The sequence below is a fragment of the Salmo salar genome, chromosome 17 (genome assembly GCF_965601325.2).
Source record: "Salmo salar chromosome 17, fSalSal1, whole genome shotgun sequence".
Lineage (NCBI taxonomy): Eukaryota > Metazoa > Chordata > Actinopteri > Salmoniformes > Salmonidae > Salmo > Salmo salar.
In genome coordinates, this window is record NC_138307.1 from 9,248,430 (window position 1) to 9,274,598 (window position 26,169).

At 45.9% G+C, this 26,169-nt stretch overlaps 1 protein-coding gene across 2 annotated transcripts in view; it reads right to left on the bottom strand.

Moving 5' to 3' along the window:
- The window catches only part of LOC106575157 (protein TANC1), a 54,342-nt gene that overhangs the window by 12,478 nt on the left and 15,695 nt on the right, over window positions 1-26,169 (bottom strand). For both annotated transcript variants that reach the window (XM_014151392.3, XM_014151391.3), the window contains exons 7-13: window positions 10,515-10,628; window positions 7,864-8,145; window positions 6,564-6,706; window positions 4,230-4,461; window positions 2,495-2,661; window positions 503-811; window positions 26-226 (exon numbers count right to left, since the gene is read on the bottom strand). In XM_014151392.3, the coding sequence (XP_014006867.3) occupies window positions 26-226; window positions 503-811; window positions 2,495-2,661; window positions 4,230-4,461; window positions 6,564-6,706; window positions 7,864-8,145; window positions 10,515-10,628 (1,448 nt within the window). The remainder of the gene's footprint in view (window positions 1-25; window positions 227-502; window positions 812-2,494; window positions 2,662-4,229; window positions 4,462-6,563; window positions 6,707-7,863; window positions 8,146-10,514; window positions 10,629-26,169) is intronic.

A 26,169-nucleotide genomic window follows, 5' to 3' on the forward strand; every position in this document is an offset into this window, starting at 1 on the left:
AGTCTTTCACAGGTTCTCTCCTCACCAGGACGCAGGCCAGGGTCTCCAGGCGTTGTTGGAAGTCCTCCCAGGACATCTCTCCTCTCACACCCCCAGCGTTCAGCGCCCGGAACAGCTGCTCGTCCGTCAGCGGGTGTAACGAGGCCAGCACCACGTTGAGTACGGGCAGCACCCGCTCGAAGGTTTGGTCCCCTTCGAACCCCGCACGGCACTGCAGCAGGTACACCTGATGATAAAGAGGACCACAATGGAAATACGTTTGTTGACTTGATTGTGTATTGAATCCCGTGTGTTGTACTTCCTTAGCTGGAGCAACTCTATGGGCTGGTGTCCCAGGCACAGATTAAGTGTAGTGCTGGACTAAAAAAACGATTTCAGTGGAGATTCTCCATTGACCATGCTTTTCAGTCCAGGACTAGGCTTAATCTGTCTGGGAAACCAGCCCTACATGTATTTTATATTTGTCAAAGATTCGTCAAATAAAATGTATTCATTCATTCACCTCAGCCAGAGAGACGGGCACTACCATGTAGTTGCCTCCCTTGAGAACCAGGTGCTCCCTCTGGAACAGGTCCAGGGTCAGTTTTAGGTAGAGGAAGGAGCCCTGGCTGCGAGAGGCCAGGTGGGTGTTGAACTTGCTGAGGAGGAGGGGGTCGGGGACGGTGCCGTTGGGCGTGGTGACGTTGGCGGCAATCTCGGGGCTGACGATGACCCGGTGTTGGATGTAGTCGCTAAGGTCCCCGCCGATCTCGCTGCTCTCTGGGAAGTCGTCCAGTGAGAGTCTGGAGAAGGGTAGGAGGGTGGTGATCTCCTGGGGAGACAGGAGACAGCGATTATATTGTAGAATTGTATATGTTGTGGATTTATGTCTGACCAAAATGGGCCTCCTGGAAGCGTATATATATCATACACTGCATTCTCAGTCAAAGTGTACTGTAGCTCGGCTATATCTCAGAGTTGAACTTAGCCCACACGCCTTGCAACCGTGAGCCCAGGAGCACACCGCAACTTCCCACCCAAGAGTCTGCAGTACAAAATCACTACCATACAACACAGTACAATTCTATCCTCCAGCTCCTGCATCACAGCAGAGAGAACCCTTTCTTCTAGTTGTGACAGGTATCATGAAAGAGGGAAAAACACTGAATAATACAAGTGAGGATGAGAACAGTGTTGGCTCACTATGGTGGTACTGTATGTGCCAGGACAACAGATTAGTCAGGGAGAGGATGGCATCCATCACATCTCTTCAAGCTGCTGCTTCTTCTGACTCAGAAACATGAAATACAGTAGCCGTGTAACACTGTATGCGTGCACTTCTTTTGTAGGATCTTCATTTGACCAGTATTGAGGCAGCAAAATAATCCTGGATTTGAACATTTAGTCCATAATGTTGCTTGATTGGTGGTTAGGCAAACGTGTGCCGGCCAAAGTTAGGCTACATGAAAAGTGCAATGCTATTATTAGAACCGTGTTTAACTGCGGGTTTTCAGTGAATTTATGTAAATCACAAGTCTTATCTGCATTTCCTGTGGTGCATGAAAATTCTCAGCACTAAAGGAGTGATCAAATTACGATCCTACAGCTGTATATAGGGAATAGGGTGCCACGAAACCACTGACTCACATTCTGCCAGCTTTCTCACCGATTCACATCATCTCTTCAGATGACAGATGCCATCAGAAATGGTGACGTTTGAGGCAAGAGAAGAAAATTACAGCCATGAACGAATAAATCAAATGCAATACCTAAGTTAATATGAGATTATTATTGCTGTTTCATTTCCTTGCTGTGCATGCACGATTTCATTAAAGTGCGGTGATCCAAAGATTTCACAGTGCCCTGGTTGCATAGCAACCTCGATGGGACCATGCCTAAAACAGGATATTGGCAACTTCCTGTGAAAGGACCAATTGGGAGAGGAGAGAGGATAGAGAGCAGGCAAGGGGATCAACGTCTAACATCCCTTGCCAACACACTCACGCACACACGCACACACACTGTAGTGGCCTGTCGTGTCCTCAGCACTCCTGTTACATAACGTCAGGCAGGCTCCCAGGAGCATTACAGCCCGGAGTGGTAATCCAGGAGGATTATGGGAAAGCTGCGTTAGGCAGCCGGAGGGATCAGTGGCCAGCCAACATGCAGGAGGAAACCACCGCCAATGGGCCCTGGCGGTGTAAACTGACCAGCTAGACTGAGATACTGTACCTCTGGGTCAGACCAGCAAAGCCATACTGTATGAGACACACAGGTGAAGGCCAGCGAACTATGGGCAAACCCAGATTTACTAAGCTTCTTTTAGCTAAAGTGTAGCAGGAGAAAGTGAGACCTGTATCAGAGACTCGAACCATAGCTCCTACGGTGCACAGACAAGAGTCTAACAGACTGTACTGTACCAACAACAGCCTGGGTCCCTGGGTAGAGGCAATGCATCACTCACATACACTGGCTAGGATGGTTTATCTGTGCTTCGTGACTGTCCTCTCCTCACCAGTAGGCAGGTCCTGACAGTGACCAACAGTTTGAGCCAGGAGGGGAACTTGGAGATGATCTTGGTGATGAAGGAGGCGACGGTGTCTCCGTAGTCCGGCTTGTGGAACTCTGCCTCGTTCAGACCATCAACCAGGAGGATGAAGTCTTCTTCCGGGATCTTCCTTTCTACACAGGGAAACAGAGGGGTGGTGGAGAGGGAGAAAGGGGGAAGTGGGGAGAGGAGAGAGCGAGAGTTGGAGTAAGAGCGAGTGAGAGGAAAAGAGAGAAAGTGAGAGAGAGAACAAGTACATAAGATATTGGCAATAATTGAAGCAGGTTTAGGACGCAAATGCAATGCACATAACTGCTGCGTTCCAAATGTATTTTGAAATACTGTACATGTTGCAGCAACTGTTTGAAGTGATATGGTTGAATTCCACAATGTTGTATTGTCACAATGCCACCCTTACTGTCAGAAAAGAAAGACAGGAAGTTGTGGTACTCAATGGAATACCAGCCGAAAAGACACAGTGCAGTTTATCAGGCAGGAGGTAAGAGATCGACGTGTGCAGGCTCTGGAATATCTAACCCGGGGTCAGTCCAAAATTATACCCTAGTAATGATACCCTAGTCCCTAAGTAGGGACTAGACTTTTGACCAGAGCCCTGCTTCCATTCCCTTACCCCATGTTATACTTCATGAGTAATGTCACAGAGGGACTGCACCTCAGATGGTGGGTGAAAACACCAGTCACCCCTCCTCAGTCTCCTGTATGGGCCCTCATCATCGCAACCATTACTTTTAATAAGACAGGAGCGGCATATCTATCCTGTTCCAGTCTACCTGAGCCGTCGATGCAGCCTGATACAGCCCTTCCTGACTGTGTAGAACTTATATCACTCTATACACTCTGCCACAGCCATCTACTAATCCACATCATAAAGATGGAGGATGTGTTGACTCCTCTAGAACGAGCCTCGGTGGAGGCTACTGAACTAACAACCTATTGATCAGGCTGACTGGCTACTATATCATGAGATAGACTGAGACACACTGGCTACCATAGGTGGTCTATTACGTTGATATGGCCTGCCCTCTTGTTTTTCCTGTACAGCAAGAATAATACATTGGATTAAAGCACTGAGGCTGTGTTTACACAGGCAGCCCAATTCTGATCTTTTGTCCAATTATTGGCAAAAGAGCTGATCTGATTGGGCCAAAGACTAATTAGTGGAAAAATATCAGAATTGGGCAGCCTGTGTATAAGCAGCCTTATAATGCTGATCACTGCTAAAATACTGATCTACGGCTGCATTTTTTTTACTAATTCGTCTTTTGACCAATCAGATGAGCTATTTTGCCCAAAATTGAGCAAAAGATCAAAATTGGGCTGCCTGTGTAAATGCAGCCTGAGGGATATTGATTGATATGGATACTCCTACAGTGACAAAGGTTGTTGTTTGAAGTGATGTTGTTTTTGAAGTTAGAATTGTGTCACGGTCTGTAGCGTATTTAACCAGTGACCTTATTATCCCTAAACGATCTAGCGGCCCACCAGAGAGTCCTAATCAACTGTTTCAGGGGGCGCATGACAATCTAGCAAACTGTAGGAGGAAGGGTTGGAGGTGAGGTGTAGCTGGTGAGTAGCAGCTGCAGGTGTTACACTTACAAAAGTGGATGAAGGGGATGGGGGGGGGGGGGGGTTTGAAGCATGGGTGAGAACATGGAGACTGCAGGAGTAAGTTAGTAACTACCCTTGCGCAGGTTGACGAGGGGCTCCAGGACTCCCCTGCGGAAGGCAGCGATGGGGTCCTGGACACAGGAGCGCAGACTGAGCATGCTCTGTATATGAGGTTCCTTTAGCAGCAGCTCCCTGTAGCCGCTGAGCTGTGGCGCTCTGGACAGCAGGGCGGCGACACTGTGCACAAACTCTGGGACCAGGCAGGTGTAGGTGTTGTCAGCCTGGCAGAAGTGGTAGGACACCACCTGGAAAGAGCGTGAGAGAAAGAGAGGCTCCCTAATTGAGCACTTCAATAATGCTTTTTCAATGTTTTGACTGCCATGAGTGTCTTGAAACTTTCCAGAGAAGTGAGTCCTCAACCAACTTTGAATATCTCCATCTCACAAATCAGCATTTGATTTTCTCCATGAGGCTAAAGTGTCTGCGATGAGTTGCTAATTAACAGATTGGCTAATCAAGCAGCCATGACGGATCCACTTAATGGAACAGGGGAAAAACAGGGCATGGATGTCAAGAGTAAACACACGAGTCTTTGGGACTCGATGGTCTTATTCATTATTCACCACATCAGTAATTACATGAACATACAGTTAACAGAACCATCTTGTTAATTTTGTTGAGGATGGAGAAGTATCCATACACCCAGGGGTCATCTTTAATTCAGGAACTCATCAAAAGGGGCAAACAGATGGATGGCAAACACAGTCAGAAACCTTCTCCAGTTGCCTTGGAACCCAATTTGTCAAACTAAACCCTCCCTCTTAGTATTACTAGGTGAAGCTGCAAGACTCTTCATCTCTGAGACCAATTATAGAGGAATTAGGAGGTGGTCTATTGGCAGTGATTCAAGAAACTAGACTATCTGTGCAAAGCATCGTTCTGAGATACTGAGCATGAATGTTTTCACATCCCAGATCTCTGTCACGATTGTCGTAGGAAGGAGACCAAAGCACAGCGTGGGTATCGTTCCACATCTTTTATTTTAATGTGAAACTTTGCAAAACAAACAAACTACAACCAAACCGTGCCAAAAGATGTGCAACATGCACTAACTCAAAATAATCTCCCACAAACACAGGTGGGGAAAACAACTACTTAAATATGATCCCCAATTAGAGACAACGATGACCAGCTGCCTCTATTTGGGAAACATACAAAAAACCCAACATAGAAAAAAGAAACTAGAACACAAAGTAGAAAAATTAAACTAGATTAAAAAAAACAGTCACGCCCTGACCTACTCTACCATAGAAAATAAGAGCACTCTATGGTCAGGACGTGACAATCTCAGAACTGTTTTGAAGTGAATTCTTCTTTCATAACCCATTAAGGTCCTGACCTTGAAAGTTCCTAAAGTGCAGAGTATCAAAATACTAAGAACTTCAAAAATCATTTTTTTGGGGGGCGTGCAATCGTATATAGAACCTTATGTTCTATCTGGCACAGAATGTTACAATTATTTACATTTCAATAGAAAAGTACAGACATTTAATGATGAAATAAAGAAAATACCCTTCCTTCTTTCCAATCACATCATCAAATATATTAATTAAAATGACAAATAGACTATATCCTCTGGATGAGTAAACGGACATATTTTTTGGGTCTCTGACACCCAAAGTCCGTAAACTACTTGCTAGTTATCAATAAAATTCGGTAAGTTTAATACTGTAGAACAAGACAAACATACCAATGCCACGCCTAAGGACCTTAAATTTATTGCATGTATTTATTCGTTTTTACCATAAAGAGCTTACGTTATTGCCATTCTTATTCTATATTTTTTAAATATAATTTACAAAGAGGACCAGAACCTATGATATGAATAATCAAGGACTTGGGACTATAAGATTCTATCAGAAAAATGCATAGTTTTGAGATAATGAGTATTTTTGAAGTTACTCTCAGAACTGTTTTGTGACATCTTCCTCTTTCACGTCCATTAAATGACTAAAATTTCAATGAAAATTACTCAATAAGTATATCACCTTACACGCAATTATTTTTGTTGATTGACAATCCAGCATTGTGTGATTGGATTGAAGATAGATCCTGATAGCACCAAGTTAAAAGGTGTTTTCAGATTATTATCATTTGTTCGTCATCGTAAAATAACAACAACAACAAAACGGACATATCTGACATGTAAAGGACCACCTGAAGAGCAACTCTATGTGAATAACACATTTTTTGACCCAAATGGACCTTATAGTCCCAAGATTCTTCTCCACCAGAGGTGTCTGTGTTTCTGTGTGTGTGTGTGGCCTGTGTGTGCCATTCAGGTGTGTGTGTGTGTGCGTTCAAAGGTGCGCGCATGAAGTGTGCATGTGTGTGTAGCGTATCGTACCTTGCTGGCCAGGCGTTTCACAGCCTCGTCTCGGTGTGCCTCTGGTGTCCCGGGGCAGGTTGTTTCACTGGGCTGGGGGTCTGTGGTGGGGGTGCTGGGCAGGGGCGGCTGTTTGGAGGCTCCGTCTGTCCCCCTATCCCCAACTGCAAGAGGGACACAGCGAGGTGTAACCGGTGTGAAACGGCTAGCTAGTTAGCGGGATGCAGGCTAATAGCGTTCCAATCGGTGACGCCACTCGCTCTGAGATAGTTGTTTCTCTTGCTCTGCAAGGGTTGCGGCTTTTGTGGAGCGATGGGTGATGGTGCTTCGAGGGTGACGGTTGTCGATGTGTGCAGAGGGTCCCTGGTTCAAGCCCAGGTAGGGGCGAGGAGAGGGACGGAAGCTATACTGTTACAAAGGCACACACGTGGACTGTCACTACTTTTTCACGAGAAGTTGGAGGAGAATAATAATCATTCAATGAAATATCTTTTGGAAAACCAGCACTCATGGCTAGATTTTTTAAAAATGTTTTCTTGTGCTGTGAATACGAGAGAGCATGTTAAAGGCATCATTGTGGGCTGGTTTCTATAATGGACCCAAAACATATCTCCAGTAAACAATGTTAATTAAATAAGGCCCTGAGTCACAATGGCAAATCACTTCAGTCTCTGTCAGGCATTTATCATCATGTACTATAATTAGATCACTGTCTATAATGCATTTCCCTGAGTAGGCACATCAAAGCAGATTCCTACTCTAAACCTAAATGATGTCATTACTTGATGTCATTACTGACGTGGGGTATGGTGTACTGTATCCATTTGCTGGATGGGGGCTGAGAAAATGATATGCGGTGTGCATTCACGGCCATTGATGGTGGGAGAAAAGTGTGGTACTGTACCTAGCTACTGACGTAGCAACGCGTGCGTTTGTGTAACATCAATCACCACGCAATCAGTCATAGCTTTCAGGGACAGAGCTTTGAAAGGTTTTAGTCCTGTGACTTTGTGTGGCTCATCCGCTAGGACCAAAATATCTGATGGACCCGGCTACTTGAGAGTGATGGCTCTGTAAACATATGACTGATCTCAAGGTAGACCGGTTGGCTTGCCTAGTTAGAAAATTGATAAACTTAGAATGAAAAATGTGAATGTTTAAAATCACCCTTCGCTGAATGAGTAACCATCCATTCGTCCTTCCCTTCTGGGGCACAGGGAACTGGCAGCTTCCTCATAAAAGAGCTGTTGCATCTCAAGAGGTTCATTCTGTTTATCATTTCAAACAAAGTACCTCCAGAGAAGGGAAGTTTGTCTCTTACTTTTGGGGGAGGTGCAGGGGCTCTGGGTGGGGACCTGTTGCATGTGACCTCCATGACAGCTGAGAGCCACCAGCCGCGAGACAATGGCCGTCTTGCCGAAGCCCACATCGCCCACGATAACGGCCCCACGGCCCTCGCAGGTGTCACTCTTCTTTAGGACCTCCTCTAGCCGATGGAACAGCCAATCACGGCCTTGGAACGGTGCATCCATGGCGACGGTGGGAACCTCGAACAACAACGGCTTCAGCATGATGTCGCCTGATTTGAAGGGAGCGAAGCGCGCTGGACGAAGAGAAAAGAGAGAACACAGGGGTTACAAACATGACTTCCTGTTCATTTGAAAGAGTATTGGGGTATACAACAATAATATAGTTGTGTATGGTGTTGTAACACAATAATTGCATGCATGAAGGCAGGATCTCAGTCGGGGTGTCAGCTTACTGTTGAGCGTGTTATGATATGGGGTGAAGGTTAACGTTAGGACATAGACAAACACACAATCCAGGATCCACCTCCACACTTCATCCCCCAGGTGGCAGTAACCGGGTATAGATGCTGAGTTTAGCCTTGATAAGCACATAAATTACTGCCAATTAAGATGATCGTCAGTCAGAGTGCCAGTTTGGAGAGCCGTGAGGCTGCTGTCTGGTTTGATGGCCATGAGGCCTTTCGTTTGGGTTTGAATCTTTAGTTTAGGCATGCCTGTTTGTCGTTTTCCTTTTTGTATATATTTGTTCCTGTCACCATCTGAACATAATAATCCACTTCGGCTCGTCGACCCAAAGGAGTCAACGCAGAGCTGGCCATGGACCTAAGGTACACATTCATTCATTCAGGTTACAGACCATGCAACTAGACATAGGACCCCTAGACTTAGCGAGTGCTAACAGGCTAGTTAATTGGTTTCGTAACAAGCGTTAGAATAGTACTATACACAAGATGCAATTTTGAAATGTGGTTGTGCATCAGAAGTTTTCCTCTTGTTAGCCCATGTCAGCAAAACATTTTTAGATTAGTAAGGAAGTCTACCCAGCTATCTAAACTTGTAGTAATCATGGCTGAATTACCGACTGGGTACGAAGGGCATGTGCCCAGGGTCCCTGACCTCCATGGTCCCCCATTGATTTTGTACTATACAAAAGTATGTGGACACCCCATCAAATTAGTGGATTCGCGTTAATTCAGCCACAACCGCTGCTGACAGATGTATGAAATCGAGCACACTGCCATGCAATCTCCATAGACAAACATTGGCAGTAGAATGGCCATACTGACGACTAGTCAGTTCATCAAATTTCTGCCCTGCTAGAGCTGCCCCGGTCAACTGAAATTGCTGTTATTGTGAAGTGGAAACGTCTAGGAGCAACAACGACTCAGCCACGAAGTGGTAGGCCACACAAGCTCACAGAACGGGACCGTCGACTGCTGAAGCACGTATCGCGTAAAATCGTCTGTCCTCGATTGCAACACTCACTACCGAGTTCCAAACTACCTCTGGAAGCAACGTCAGCACAATAACTGTTCCTCGGGAGCTTCATGAAATGGGTTTCCATGGCCGAGAAGTCGCACACAAGCCTAAGATCAAGTGTCGGCTGGAGTGGTGTAAAGCTCGCTGCTATTGGACACTTGAGCAGTGGAAACACGTTCTCTGCAGTGATGCTTCATGCTTCACCATCTGGCAATCTGATGGACGAATCTGGGTTTAGCAGATGTCAGGAGAACACTACCTGCCCGAATGCATAGTGCCAACTGTAAAATTTGGTGGAGGAGGAATAATGGTCTGGGGCTGTTTTTCATGGTTCGGGCTAGGCCCCTTAGTTCCATTGAACGCAAAAATCTCAACGCTACAGCATACAATGACATTTTAGACGATTCTGTGCAGTTTGGCGAAGGCCCTTTCCTGTTTTTCTATAGGTCTATACAGAAATGGTTTGTCGAGATTGGTGTGGAAGAAGTTGCCTGGCCTGTACAGAGCCCTGACCTCAACCTCATCGAACACCTTTGAATTGGAACGTTGACTGCAAGCCAGGCCTAATCCCCCAACATCAGTGCCCGACCTCACTAATGCTCATGGCAGGAATGGAAGCAAGTCCCTGGAGCAATGTTCCAACATCTAGTGGAAAGCCTTCCCAGAAGAGTGGAGGCTGTTATAACAGCAAAGGGAGGACCAACTCCATATTAATGCACATGATTTTGGAATGAGATGTTGGACAAGCAGGTGTCCACATACTTTTTTCATGCAGTGCATCATATTAACACGGCATAAGTCATGGCAAAATGTGTAGAATTTTGGGAAATTAGCTGTAAAACTGTACTTTTTTCTCTCTGCCCCATTGCAAAACAAGTAGAATTGAATTATATTAATTTTAAAATTGCACACCTTTCCCTCCACCCCATGGTAAAATATGTAGAATTGCAGAAAATGTACTTAAAACATTTTCTCTCCTCAGTCAAGAGGGGGGCCACTAAAAGGTTTTGCCCGTGAGGTGGGGAGGGGGACCAACCAAATATTGCCTAGGGCCCCCAAAAGCCTAGTGCCGGCCCTGCGCACGCACACATGCCTGCATAAACACCTGCATGCACGTATATACACACACACAAACACCATCAACCCACCGCACACACACACAGAAACACAAACAGTACCATACCTTTGGCATCCCTTCCCCCTGTGCTGTTCCAGGGCTGTTTGATGGAGCTTCGCTGGGGAGCACTCCGTTGATCATCCAGGTAGCTCAGATCCTCCAGCTTCGTGGAACTAGTGGCTGCAGGGGAAGACATGAGAGACAGAATGAAAGAGAAGAGAAGTAGAGAAGTAGAAAAATAAAGAATGAGGGAAAGCAGGAAATAGCTTTTTACAGAGTTGCTTCATTCGTCTTTGCCTTCAAGGTAGAAAATCTTAAACATTTGGGAATAAAATGAATAAAACCCTTCATCGCCAAAAAGTATAACTATGGAGCTCTGTCCCCATTTCAAAATATTGTTGTACGGGCACTTACGGCATCCCGATTATTTTCAAACATGTTTAATATATTGGGCCTCATATCGGCCATTATCGCCAAATGTGAGCAATACGAAGAGCAGACGCAAGGCTTGTCCCACCGTCAGCCAATCAGCTATAAAGGTTCTCTTCAACTAACTCACAAGTTCATCACAACAATGGCACCAAAGGTATAACCTACCCCCCCAATTCATGCCCTAGTTTTAACTTAACACCCCAAGCCCTTCACTGACACAGAGATATTTAAGGAGAGAATGATGACTGAAGGAATTGGCCTATAATTTGGTCTGTCAAACAGGTTGGCCAACCTCCTATTTCTTAAATAGGAAGAAATTGGTTTCAACACAAAGCCCTCATTTTAAATGAAGACTGTTTAAATGAATGAGGTTTTCTCAAATCAGCCTATTTTCAGCACCCATGTTGAAAGTATTACATTGCCGCTTCAACGTAATGTAAGTTATGTAATTTACTCAAATCAGGCTTATTGCGAGGTCAATAACTCTGAAAAATAGCTTAATTATGGGCAACACAGTTTTCTCTCTCATTAAAATCAATTCTAGAATTAGAAAGCTATCAAAGCTCTCCTTCGGTCCTCCTCATCTTCCCTCATCATCAGTAGCCCTCCCGCACAGATGCTGCGCTCTTTGTACGTGCATTGTTATGCTTCCTCGGTTGCCATGTTGATTTCCTCACTAGGCCTACACATACACAAAGCTGCCCAGCAAATATAGACAGATTTTTATACTGCCGTGGAGGTGCTGCCAGGTGTATGTACTCTACCGATTACTAGGTCACTGCGATTTGGCCCGACCGAATCGTTAAATGCGAGAGGTTCCAACTAAGCCCCATATGGGTGAGCATAAAATACAAGGACATTTTCAAAGCCGCAAAGAGAACCTTGATAACCTCATATCTAGCCGGGGGAATTCTGGTGGAGACCTCCTCCCAGGTAGTACCAGCAATGGCAATACTGGCTGCAGTAACCCGTGGGGGTCAGGGGTCGCATGTGGACATTCAGGGAGTAATACTGTTGTCCTGGCCGCACAGCATCAATCTTAGCGGTCTGACTGCATAGAAGTGCCGTGGGAAGAAGGGTCTCCTCTGGGGAACAGCGTGCGTGTGTTGAGGGGGGTTTCCGGGCTCCATCAGCCAGGACTTGACACAAAACTGTGTTGAGGGTCCGTCGGAGACTCGTGTGCATGAGCTTGAAGTTGTGTGTGTGGTGTGTGTGTGTTTTGTAGGTGAATGTACGAGTGGAAGGGGAGAGGTGTAGAGATGTGTTTCTGTGTGTGTCTGTGTGTGAGAGAGTGTGTTTTGTAGGTGAATGTACGAGTGGAAGGGGAGAGGTGTAGAGATGTGTTTGTGTGTGAGAGAGTGTGTTTTGTAGGTGAATGTACGAGTGGAAGGGGAGAGGTGTAGAGATGTGTTTGTGTGTGTGTCTGTGAGAGAGTGTGTTTTGTAGGTGAATGTACGAGTGGAAGGGGAGAGGTGTAGAGATGTGTGTGTGTGTCTGTGAGAGAGTGTGTTTTGTAGGTGAATGTACGAGTGGAAGGGGAGAGGTGTAGAGATGTGTGTGTGTGTGTGTGTGTCTGTGAGAGAGTGTGTTTTGTAGGTGAATGTACGAGTGGAAGGGGAGAGGTGTAGAGATGTGTTTGTGTGTGAGAGAGTGTGTTTTGTAGGTGAATGTACGAGTGGAAGGGGAGAGGTGTAGAGATGTGTTTGTGTGTGAGAGAGTGTGTTTTGTAGGTGAATGTACGTGTGGAAGGGGAGAGGTGTAGAGATGTGTTTGTGTGTGAGAGAGTGTGTTTTGTAGGTGAATGTACGTGTGGAAGGGGAGAGGTGTAGAGATGTGTTTGTGTGTGAGAGAGTGTGTTTTGTAGGTGAATGTACGTGTGGAAGGGGAGAGGTGTAGAGATGTGTTTGTGTGTGTGTCTGTGAGAGAGTGTGTTTTGTAGGTGAATGTACGCGTGGAAGGGGAGAGGTGTAGAGATGTGTTTGTGTGTGTGTGTCTGTGAGAGAGTGTGTTTTGTAGGTGAATGTACGAGTGGAAGGGGAGGGGGGGGGGGTGTATGCATCCCACAATCGAGGCTATAGGGTGTTGATAATAAGGATGGGATGGAATCTCAAGCTATAACATCAAATAATATCTGCTTCCTCTAAATGTACATGTTCTACTGCCGGTTGCTTTGTCAGAGGTAGCTATCCTTTTGGAGGAAGTGCCTACATTACTATGCATACTGTCCATCTAACGTGAAAGAAATGAAGGTATTCAGAAAAAATAAATACAAACACAAAAGTTATACAGTACAACTGAGGCAGGGTTAGAACTGCTTAGTGCTGCTAAGCTGGTTGTGGCACTTCGTGCTCTTTTCAAGAGATGGGTTCCAACTTCTTATGGGTCCTAGGATCCATGTGTACAGGGATTACATCCCTACCTGAGATGGGGGAAGATTTTTTCGGGAGGGAACTTGGAGCTACAGTATGTATGTACCGTCTGTCATGGTACAAATGTGGATAATCGACAGGTATTGATTCTGGTGGTACTGGTAAGCATGGATAAGTGTCATGCCCTGACCATAGAGAGCCCTTGGTTCTCTATGGTGTTGTAGGTCAGGGTGTGACTAGGGGGTGTTCTAGTCTTTTCATTTCTATGTTGGTGCTCTTGGTATGGTTCCCAATTAGAGGCAGCTGATGTCCGTTGTCTCTAATTGGGGATCATACTTAAGTTCTCCATTGTTCCCGCCTGGGTTGTGGGATATTGTTTGTGTTAGTGTGTTTAGCACTACGGCTTTCACGTTTGTTTTATGTTTGTTTATTGTTTTGGTAGTTTCAATATATAATAAAGCATGTGGAACTCAACTCACGCTGCGCCTTGGTCGCTCCTTTAAAAAGTGGTAAGGATAGTGGTGTCTCAACATGTAACCTATCATGGTAATTTATTAATTGAATTGCAGCTAGCTATAATTCTAATGGTTTGGCTGATACTAGGAAAAGAAGAGCAGTTTTCACATGTATTTATTTATGTCACCTTTATTTAACCAGGTAGGCTAGTTGAGAACAAGTTCTCATTTGCAACTGCGATCTGGCCAAGATAAAGCATAGCAATTCGACACATACAACAACACAGAGTTACACATGGAATAAACAAAACATATAGTAGAACAAAAGAAAACAAAAAGTCTATATACAGTGAGTGCAAATCAGGTAAATTAAGGCAATAAATAGGCCATGGTGGCGAAGTAATTACAATATAACAATTAAACACTGGAATGGTAGATGTGCAGAAGATGAATGTGTAAGTAGAGATACTGGGGTGCAAAGGAGCTAAATAAATAAATACAGTATGGTGATGAGGTAGGTAGATAGATGGGCTGTTTACAGATGGGTTATGTACAGGTGCAGTGATCTGTGAGCTGCTCTGACAGCTGGTGCTTAAAGCTAGTGAGGGAGATATGAGTCTCCAGCTTCAGAGATTTTTGCAGTTCGTTCCAGTCATTGGCAGCAGAGAACTGGAAGGAAAGACGACCAAAGGAGGAATTGGCTTTGGGGGTGACCAGAGAAATATACCTGCTGGAGCGCGTGCTACGAGTGGGTGCTGCTATGGTGACCAGTGAGCTGAGATAAGGTGGGGCTTTACCTAGCAGAGACTTGTAGATAACCTGTAGCCAGTAGGTTTGGCGACGAGTATGAAGCGAGGGCCAGCCAACGAGAGCATACAGGTCGCAATGGTGGGTAGTGTATGGGGCTTTGGTGACAAAACGGATGGCACTGTGATAGACTGCATTCAGTTTGTTGAGTAGAGTGTTGAAGGCTATTTCATAGATGACATCACCGAAGTCGAGGATCGGTAGGATGGTCAGTTTTACGAGGGTATGTTTGGCAGCATGAGTGAAGGATGCTTTGTTGCGATGTAGGAAGCCGATTCTAGATTTAATTTTGGATTGGAGATGCTTAATGTGAGTCTGGAAGGAGAGTTTACAGTCTAACCAGACACCCAGGTATTTGTAGTTGTCCATGTATTCTAAGTCAGAGCCGTCCAGAGTAGTGATGCTGGACGGGCGAGCAGGTGCGGGCAGTGATCGATTGAATAGCATGCATTTAGTTTTACTTGCATTTAAGAGCAGTTGGAGGCCACTGAAGGAGAGTTGTATGGCATTGAAGCTCATCTGGAGGTTAGTTAACACAGTGTCTAAAGAGGGGCCAGAAGTATACAGAATGGTGTCGTCTGCGTAGAGGTGGATCAGAGAATCACCAGCAGCAAGAACGACATCATTGATGTATACAGAGAAGAGAGTCGGCCCTAGAATTGAACATAGAGACTGCTAGAGGTCCAGACAACAGGCCCTCTGATTTGACACACTGAACTCTATCAGAAAAGTAGTTGGTAAACCAGGCGAGGCAATCATTTGAGAAACCAAGGCTGCCGAGTCTGCCAATAAGAATGTGGTGATTGACAGAGTCGAAAGCCTTGGCCAGGTCGATGAATACGGCTGCAGAGTAATGTCTCTTATCGATGGTGGTTATGATGACGTTTAGGACCTTGAGCGTGGCTGAGGTGCACCCATGACCAGCTCTGAAACCAGATTGCATAGCGGAGAAGGTACGGTGGGATTGGAAATGGTCGGTAATCTGTTTGTTAACTTGGCTTTCGAAGACCTTAGAAAGACAGAGTAGGGTAGAACTGGCTAAAAGTGAAGGATTACCATATTTATTGTTTACAGGAAACTCGTTCAATATCTTCTGACGACGTGGCCTGGGAAAAACGTGTAGGATGGTCAAATCTTTTTCTGTCATGGGCTAAGCAATTCAAAAGGTGTTCTAATCCTACTGAAAAACAATGTAGATCCCGAGGTGCAATCCGTTAAAATGGATCCTCAAGGAAGATGGATTGCTTTAAATGTACTACTTGATGATAAACAGATGTGGCTCATAAATATATATGGACCAAATAATGACGATCCAAACTTCTTTGAGAAAATGTATAATAATCTCTATAGTCTCCAAGATACAAATAACTATATTTTAATGATAGGGGACAACAATACAGTTTTATGTACATCCACACCGTAAAGCCCTCTGACGCTCAAAGTGATCACGAATATTATGGACACGTTGGAATTGACTGATATATGGAGGCTAATAAAAAATGTGGACCTTGTAAAAAATACTTGGAGGCTTAATCAAGCCGGATTGATTATTTTTATTTTCTATGGAGCCAAAAGTAAACAAAGTATTGATTGAGGATGGAATGCGATCAGACCATCAACTTATGTCCCTCCAGATAACTATGAGAGACTTTCCAGGATGATGGGGATATTGGAAATTGAACCAGGGTTTATTGGAAGACAGTACATTCTTAACAAAAACAAAGGAACTATATAACAGATTTCTTCAGGCACAATACAGATTCAGCGGACCCACTTATCGTATGGGATGCCTTTAAATTTGTCTTTAAAGGCCACTCAATTCAGTTTTCATCCCCAAAACTAAAATGGTTTGGGTCAACGGAGAAACTACTGACATCAGAAATAGAAAAGCTAGCATTACACATCAATGATGTACTACTGAACCACTGAATAATGTAGATGCAAAACAGACAGAAACTTATTTAGGAAAGATCGGGTTTTAATTATCCAAAAAACTGAGCAAATAGCACTTTGTGACATCGGCTGATGTAAAAAGGGCTTTATAAATAAAATGTGTTTGATTGATTGATGGAGAACGGCGACAAATGCACCTAGTTTTCCTTAAACCGTCAATATAGAAACGCAACCAAACATAATCTACAGAAAATATACTGCTCAAAAAAATAAAGGGAACACTTAAACAACACATCCTAGATCTGAATGAAAGAAATAATCTTATTATATAATTTTTTCTTTACATAGTTGAATGTGCTGACAACAAAATCACACAAAAATAATCAATGGAAATCCAATTTATCAACCCATGGAGGTCTGGATTTGGAGTCACACTCAAAATTAAAGTGGAAAACCACACTACAGGCTGATCCAACTTTGATGTAATGTCCTTAAAACAAGTCAAAATGAGGCTCAGTAGTGTGTGTGGCCTCCACATGCCTGTATGACCTCCCTACAACGCCTGGGCATGCTCCTGATGAGGTGGCGGATGGTCTCCTGAGGGATCTCCTCCCAGAGCTGGACTAAAGCATCCGCCAACTCCTGGACAGTCTGTGGTGCAACGTGGCGTTGGTGGATGGAGCGAGACATGATGTCCCAGATGTGCTCAATTGGATTCAGGTCTGGGGAACAGGCGGGCCAGTCCATAGCATCAATGCCTTCCTCTTGCAGGAACTGCTGACACACTCCAGCCACATGAGGTCTAGCATTGTCTTGCATTAGGAGGAACCCAGGCCAACCGCACCAGCATATGGTCTCACAAGGGATCTGAGGATCTCATCTCGGTACCTAATGGCAGTCAGGCTACCTCTGGCGAGCACATGGAGGGCTGTGCGGCCCCCCAAAGAAATGCCACCCCACACCATGACTGACCCACCGCCAAACCGGTCATGCTGGAGGATGTTACAGGCAGCAGAACGTTCTCCACGGCGTCTCCAGACTCTGTCACGTCTGTCACGTGCTCAGTGTGAACCTGCTTTCATCTGTGAAGAGCACAGGGCGCCAGTGGCGAATTTGCCAATCTTGGTGTTCTCTGGCAAATGCCAAACGTCCTGCACGGTGTTGGGCTGTAAGCACAACCCCCACCTGTGGACGTCGGGCCCTCATACCACCCTCATGGAGTCTGTTTCTGACCGTTTGAGCAGACACATGCACATTTGTGGCCTGCTGGATGTCATTTTGCAGGGCTCTGGCAGTGCTTCTCCTGCTCCTCCTTGCACAAAGGCGGAGGTAGCGGTCCTGCTGCTGGGTTGTTGCCCTCCTACGGCCTCCTCCACGTCTCCTGATGTACTGGCCTGTCTCCTGGTAGCGCCTCCATGCTCTGGACACTACGCTGACAGACACAGCAAACCTTCTTGCCACAGCTCGCAGTGATGTGCCATCCTGGATGAGCTGCACTACCTGAGCCACTTGTGTGGGTTGTAGACTCCGTCTCATGCTACCACTAGAGTGAAAGCACCGCCAGCATTCAAAAGTGACCAAAACATCAGCCAGGAAGCATAGGAACTGAGAAGTGGTCTGTGGTGTCCACCTGCAGAACCACTCCTTTATTGGGGGTGTCTTGCTAATTGCCTATAATTTCCACCTGTTGTCTATTCCATTTGCACAACAGCATGTGAAATTTATTGTCAATCAGTGTTGCTTCCTAAGTGGACAGTTTGATTTCACAGAAGTGTGATTGACTTGGAGTTACATTGTGTTGTTTAAGTGTTCCCTTTATTTTTGTGAGCAGTGTAGTTACAAACAATGGAGAAATCCTTATCTCACCAAAGGAGATTTTTAATGAAGTAAAATTATTATTATTTTACCCCGTTTTTCTCCCCAATTTTCAATCTTGTCTCATCGCTGCAACTCCCCAACAGGCTCAGGAGAGGCGAAAGTGGAGTCATGCGTCCTCTGAAACATGACCCGCCTAACCGCGATCCTTAACACCCGCCAGCTTACCCCAGAAGCCAGCCGCACCAATGTGTCAGAGGAAACACTGTTCAACTGGCGACCAGGGTCAGCCCGCAGACACCCGGCCCGCCACAAGGAGTCACTAGAGCACAATGAGCCAAGTAAAGCCCCACTGGCCAAACCCTCCCCTAACCAGTGCGCCATCCTATGGGACTCACGACCACGGCCGGTTGTGGCACAGCCCGGGAAATGAACCCGGGCCTGTAGTAACACCTCTAGCACTGCATGCGATGCAGTGCCTTAGACCTCTGCGCCACTCGGGAGGCCTACGTAAAATATTTTAAACACAGGTTCTCTTGTCAAGTTCTTACAATCTCAATTCACAATGAGTTTTGTGAAATCCTTCTCCCAAAAAATCATGTTCAACTGGCTGCGACAAAAACAAAAACTTGTGATGACCTAATTACACAGGACCAACTACGGTTGGCAAATGATTCCCTTCAGACGGGGAAAACCCCTGGTCTCGCTGGCATTCCAATAGAGATATCTACTGAGAGATCCACTACTACCATCTTTTAATTACTCGTATATACTGTAAATGACAAACTGTCAGACACACAAAAAGGGGGACTGATCTCTCTCCTACTGAAGCAGGAGTCAGGGGGCAGTACAAAGACCCAGTATCTCCCAAAAATTGGAGGCCCTTCAATGTAGCGACGCAAAAATATTGGCAAAATGTATTGCTCATAGAATTAAAAAGGTCCTACCGGACATTCAGACGGGATTCTTAAAAGGAAGATATATAGGAGACAACATTAGACTATGAGAATACATGGAAACCTGGTATAATCTTTATAGCAGATTTTAAGACAGAATTCGATACAGCAGATCTAGAATCAGTTTATAAGTGCCTAGATTTCTTTCAACTTTTGAGAATCTCTCATAAGATGGGTAAAAGTAATGTACAACAACCCTTTATGTAAAATATACAGTGCTTTCGGAAAGTATTCAGACCCCTTGACTTGTTCCACATTTTGTTACGTTACAGCCTAATTCTGGAGAATAAAAGCAGAGAATTTCATTTTTTTTTGTCCTTAATGGCAAACCAAAGTAAGTTAAACAGGCATATTTGTATAACAAACATGAGTTTGAAGGGTTACAACTATTAGATATTAAGACATTAAACCTCTCACTTAAAGCCTCCATTATACCAAAATGATATCTGAATCCAAACTGGTTTTCCAGCAGGCTACTAAGAGAAGCACATTCAATGTTCAAAAGGGGTCTCTTTGGCGTTATGTAGATTAAAACCAACCTTTACTGGTGGATTGACAATGGAACCCTGTTTAAAGTATCATCCTTTTGAAATGAAGCCATACAGAGATGGTTACAATTCCAATTTCCTCCCCCAGAAGAGGCTGAACAAATATTACAGCAAATAGTATGGCTAAACTACAATGTACAGATGAAGGAAATACCTATTTTACTGTAACAAAAAATATAAGAAATTATACGAAATTACATTGAAAATAAGGACAGTAAAATGTTGTTACACAAGCAATTAACAAAGGCGTATGGGGACGTGTGCTCAATAAAAACATTTAACCAACTCATCACAGCTCTGCCACAAAAATGTAAGGGGCAATTACTGTCTGCCGCCAGTCAAAAACCATGCATGGCTTAAAATGACTAGTGTACATCGTAAAATATATCAGTTTCACTTAAAGTCGAGAGGTTTGACAACTATTCTGCATAAAATTCAAGATAATTGAGATGAGATTTTTGATGTCCCAATACCATGGCATCGGGTTTATGAACTGTTATACAAAACATTTTGACGCATCGATCCGTTCTTTTCAATTTAAACTATTATATAATATTCTCGCCACAAAAAGAATGCTCAATATATGGGGTGAGGGTTGTTGAGTCAAAATGTCTGTGTTCAGATGGATGTAGAAACAGTACTGTTAGGAGATCCCCAAAAAACCAAGATTCATCAATGGAAAATATTATTATGCTTTTAGTTAAAGTATTTACTTTTAGGCCAATCTCGGTAGAAATTGTACAAATAGAGAGGTTCGAGACCCTCTTAAGACGTCAAAGTAAAATAGAAGAATGTATTTCAAAAGGAAATAGTAAAATGGTAATATACTGGGAAAGATGGGTTAGTCTGTCGACATCTGAGGGTTGGAATTAAGATTAGAGGGATTGGTTGACTTGACGATGCACTAGTCCAGTACAAATGGTAGGAGGCTGTACAGTGCCTTCGGAAAGTATTCAGACCCCTTCACTTTTCCACATTTTGTTATGTTGCTGCCTTGTTCGAAATTGGATTAAATAGTTTTTTCCCCTCATCAATGTACACACAATACCCCATAATGACAAAGCAAAAAACGATTTTTCGAAATGTTTGCATATTTCTAAAAAATACAAAACTGAAATATCACATTTACATAAGCATTCAGACCCTTTACTTAGTACTTTGTTGAAGCACCTTGGGCAGTGATTACAACCTCGAGTCTTCTTGGGTATGATGCTATAAGCTTGGCAAACCTGTATTTGGGGAGTTTCTCCTATTCTTCTCTGCAGATCCTCTCAAACTCAGTCAGGTTGGATGGGGAGCTTCACTGCACAGCTATTTTCAGGTCTCTCCAGAGATGTTAGTCGGTTCAAGTCCAGGCTCTGGCTGGGACACTCAAGGACATTCAGAGACTTGTCCCAAAGTCACTCCTGTGTTATCTTGGCTGTGTGCTTAGAGTCGTTGTCCTGTTGGAAGGTGAACCTTCGCCCCCAGTCTGAGCGCTCTGGAGCAGGTTTCATCAAGAATCTCTCTGTACTTTACTCCATTCATCTCTACCTCAATTCTGACTAGTCTCCCAGTCCCTGCCACTGAAAAACATCCCCACAGCATGATGCTGCCACCACCATGCGTCACCGTAGGGATGGTGCCAGGTTTCCTCCAGACGTGACTCTTGGCAGTTAGGCCAAAGAGTTCAATCTTGGTTTCATCAAACCAGATAATCTTGTTTCTCATGTGAGAGTCTTTAGGTGCCTTTTGGCAAACTGTCATGCGCCTTTTTCTGAGAAGTGGCTTCCGTCTGGCCACTCTACCATAAAGGCCTGACTGGTGGAGTGCTGCAATGATGGTGGTCCTTGTGGAAGGTTATCCAATCCCACTGAGGAACTCTGGAGCTCTGTCAGAGTGACCATTGAGTTCTTGGTCACCTCCGTGACCAAGACCCATCTCCCCTGATTGCTCAGTTTGGCCTGGCGGCCAGCTCTAGGAAGTCTTGGTGGTTCCAAACTTCTTCCATTTAAGAATGATGGAGGACACTGTGTTCTTGGAAACCTTCAATGCTGCCAAAATGTTTTGGTACCCTTCCCCAGATCTGTGCCTTAACACATTCTGTCTCGGAGCTCTACGGACAATTCCGTCAACCTCATGGCTTGGTTTTTGCTCTGACATGCACTGTCAACTGTGGGACCTTATATAGACAGGTGTGTACCTTTGATGAGGAACATTTTTGTGGAAAAGGCAAGGGGTCTGAATACTTTCCGAATGCACTGTATATATATATTTAATTTGTATGTTTTCCACCAGGTCCTCCAACCAGGGGAGGGGGTGGTAGGAACAAAACAAAAAAAGCGGAACAGAAATAATGTATTGGCCAGCAGCATACCACCATGCATCCCACTGCTGGCTTACCTCTGAAGCTAAGCAGGGTTGGTCCTGGTCAGTCCCTGGATGGAAGACCAGATGCTACTGAAAGTGGTGTTGGAGGCACTCATTATTCTGGTCTAAAATAAAAAATATCCCAATGCCCCAGAGCAGTGATTGGGGACATTGCCCTGTGTATGGAGCCGTCTTTCGGATGGGACGTTAAACGGGTGTCCTGACTCTCTGTGGTCACTAAAGATCCCATGGTACTTATCATAAGAGTAGGGGTGTTAACCCCGGTAGCCTGTAGTGTATTTCAGCCTTATGGGAGAGCAATTCAAGACTCTTGTCCTTGAGTAAAACGGGAAACAAATCGGTCATAGTTCTTCCCTTATGCTGCCCATGTTTTGTGACGTCAAATATTCTGGAGAAAGACGCTCAAGGATAAAACACAAAGACACACACAGAGAGCCAGCTGCAGCCCACACACACACACACACACACACACACACCATGCATGCACACTCGAAAGCATCATATAGTAAATCCTCTCACTCTCGGTTTCCATTTTACTTCTCCTTCGTCCCCTGTCCCCCCCACTCTCTTTCTGGCTCTCTTTCTCTGTCTCTCTCATTTGCTCACTCTTCAGCAACTCATAAAAATGGGTGTTGACCACCAGATCAGTACATGTTGTATGGTGGTGATGATCTAAGTGAATCCTCATCCAGCCTGGGATATTAACAGCTCACTACAGGTCAGGAACATAGTCAGGTCCAGAGACCAGCTCCAATTACACCTGTTCTGTAGCAGAATGTTGTGTTTGTAAGGACAAGTCCGTTACACCAACATGAGACATACACACTGGTCCATGTATGCTCTGTATGACCTGATGTCTTCCATCCTAATTCACTAGTTCTCTCTGCTCCGCTCCACCAGGTGTAGTTCTCTCTGCTCCGCTCCACTAGGCCTAGTTCTCTCTGCTCTGCTCCACCAGGCCTAGTTCTCTCTGCTCTGCTCCACCAGGCCTAGTTCTCTCTGCTCCGCTCCACCAGGCCTAGTTCTCTCTGCTCTGCTCCGCTCCACCAGGCCTAGTTCTCTCTGCTCCGCTCCACCAGGCGTAGTTCTCTCTGCTCCGCTCCACTAGGCCTAGTTCTCTCTGCTCTTCTCCACCAGGCCTAGTTCTCTCTGCTCTGCTCCACCAGGCCGAGTTCTCTCTGCTCCGCTCCACCAGGCCTAGTTCTCTCTGCTCTGCTCCGCTCCACCAGGCCTAGTTCTCTCTGCTCCGCTCCACCAGACCTAGTTCTCTCTGCTCTGCTCCGTTCCACCAGGCCTAGTTCTCTCTGCTCCGCTCCACCAGGCCAAGTTCTCTCTGCTCTGCTCCACCAGGCCTAGTTCTCTATGCTCTGCTCCGCTCCACCAGGCCTAGTTCTCTCTGCTCCGCTCCACCAGGCCTAGTTCTCTCTGCTCTGCTCCACCAGGCCTAGTTCTCTCTGCTCTGCTCCACCAGGCCTAGTTCTCTCTGCTCCGCTCCACCAGGCCTAGTTCTCTCTGCTCTGCTCCGCTCCACCAGGCCTAGTTCTCTCTGCTCCGCTCCACCAGGCCTAGTTCTCTCTGCTCTGCTCCGCTCCACCAGGCCTAGTTCTCTCTGCTCCGCTCCACCAGACCTAGTTCTCTCTGCTCTGCTCCGCTCCACCAGGCCTAGTTCTCTCTGCTCCGCTCCACCAGGCCAAGTTCTCTCTGCTCTGCTCCACCAGGCCTAGTTCTCTATGCTCTGCTCCGCTCCACCAGGCCTAGTTCTCTCTGCTCCGCTCCACCAGGCCTAGTTCTCTCTGCTCTGCTCCACCAGGCCTAGTTCTCTCTGCTCTGCTCCACCAGGCCTAGTTCTCTCTGCTCCGCTCCACCAGGCCTAGTTCTCTCTGCTCTGCTCCGCTCCACCAGGCCTAGTTCTCTCTGCTCCGCTCCACCAGGCGTAGTTCTCTCTGCTCCGCTCCACTAGGCCTAGTTCTCTCTGCTCCGCTCCACCAGGCCTAGTTCTCTCTGCTCCGCTCCACCAGGCCTAGTTCTCTCTGCTCTGCTCCGCTCCACCAGGCCTAGTTCTCTCTGCTCTGCTCCGCTCCACCAGGCCTAGTTCTCTCTGCTCCGCTCCACCAGGCCTAGTTCTCTCTGCTCCTCTCCACCAGGCCTAGTTCTCTCTGCTCCTCTCCACCAGGCCTAGTTCTCTCTGCTCCGCTCCACCAGGCCTAGTTCTCTCTGCTCCGCTCCACCAGGCCTAGTTCTCTCTGCTCCGCTCCACCAGGCCTAGTTCTCTCTACTCCGCTCCACCAGGCCTAGTTCTCTCTGCTCTGCTCCACCAGGCCTAGTTCTCTCTGCTCCGCTCCACCAGGCCTAGTTCTCTCTGCTCCGCTCCACCAGACCTAGTTCTCTCTGCTCTGCTCCACCAGGCCTAGTTCTCTCTGCTCCGCCCCACCAGGCCTAGTTCTCTCTGCTCTGCTCCACCAGGCCTAGTCCTCTCTGCTCTGCTCCGCTCCACCAGGCCTAGTTCTCTCTGCTCTGCTCCACCAGACCTAGTTCTCTCTGCTCTGCTCCACCAGACCTAGTTCTCTCTGCTCTGCTCCACCAGACCTAGTTCTCTCTGCTCTGCTCCACCAGACCTAGTTCTCTCTGCTCTGCTCCACCAGGCCTAGTCCTCTCTGCTCTGCTCCGCTCCACCAGGCCTAGTTCTCTCTGCTCTGCTCCACCAGACCTAGTTCTCTCTGCTCTGCTCCACCAGACCTAGTTCTCTCTGCTCTGCTCCACCAGACCTAGTTCTCTCTGCTCCACCAGACCTAGTTCTCTCTGCTCTGCTCCACCAGACCTAGTTCTCTCTGCTCCACCAGACCTAGTTCTCTCTGCTCTGCTCCATCAGGCCTAGTTCTCTCTGCTCTGCTCCACCAGACCTAGTTCTCTCTGCTCTGCTCTGCTCCATCAGGCCTAGTTCTCTCTGCTCTGCTCCACCAGACCTAGTTCTCTCTGCTCTGCTCCACCAGACCTAGTTCTCTCTGCTCTGCTCCACCAGACCTAGTCCTCTCTGCTCTGCTCCACCAGACCTAGTCCTCTCTGCTCTGAGTGAGTGAGAGGAGATCCAATAGAAGTGGCTTATGAATTCTGGCAAAGAAGCAGCTAACTAGATTACAGTCATTTCCTACAGGAAACAATCTGCTTGTCGGGGTCTGGATGTGATATAACAGTACAGTAATATCTGGATAGGAAGGTTGTAGATAGATATATACAGATGTTTTGTGTGTGTGTGTGTGTATGTGTGTGTGTGTGTGCGCGCGCACATGCGTGGGTGTGTGGGCATATGGGTGTGTGCATGTTGTTTTAGTGAATCTGCAGTAACTGTTGTATAGTAGCTTGGACCAGAGCTAGATGGGGCTTGAGGCTTCTAGGTTCAAGTTTAATCACTCTATTTGTAGTAAAGCTGTGATTGAAGCATCTCTAAGTTATTTTGTAGTGCCTTTTGTTCCGTGTGGCAAGGCAAGGAACTATAGTTGTCATGATCGAGCTATACTACTAACTCAGTGGCCGTTCACTCGCTCTCTCTCTCTTTCTCTCTCTCTCTCTCCTTTCTCTGTCTCTTTCCTTCTCTCTCTCGCTCGCTCTCCTTTCTCCCTGTCACTTTCCTTCTCTCTCTCCTTTCTCCCTGTCACTTTCCTTCTCTCTCTCTCTCCTTTCTCTCTCTCTTTCCTTCTGTCTCTCTCTCTCCTTTCTCTCTGTCTCTTTCCTTCTGTCTCTCTCTCCTTTCTCCCTGTCACTTTCCTTCTCTCTCTCCTTTCTCTCTGTCTCTTTCCTTCTGTCTCTCTCTCTCCTTTCTCTCGGTCTCTTTCCTTCTCTCTCTCTTTCTCTCTCTCTTTCTCTCTGTCTCTTTCCTTCTCTCTCTCTCCTTTCTCTCTGTATCTTTCCTTCTCTCTCTCTCCTTTCTCTCTGTCTCTTTCCTCTCTCTCTCCTTTCTCTCTGTCTCTTTCCTTCTCTCTCTCTTTCTCTCTGTCTCTTTCCTTCTCTCTCTCTCCTTTCTCTCTGTCTCTTTCCTCTCTCTCTCCTTTCTCTCTGTATCTTTCCTCTCTCTCTCCTTT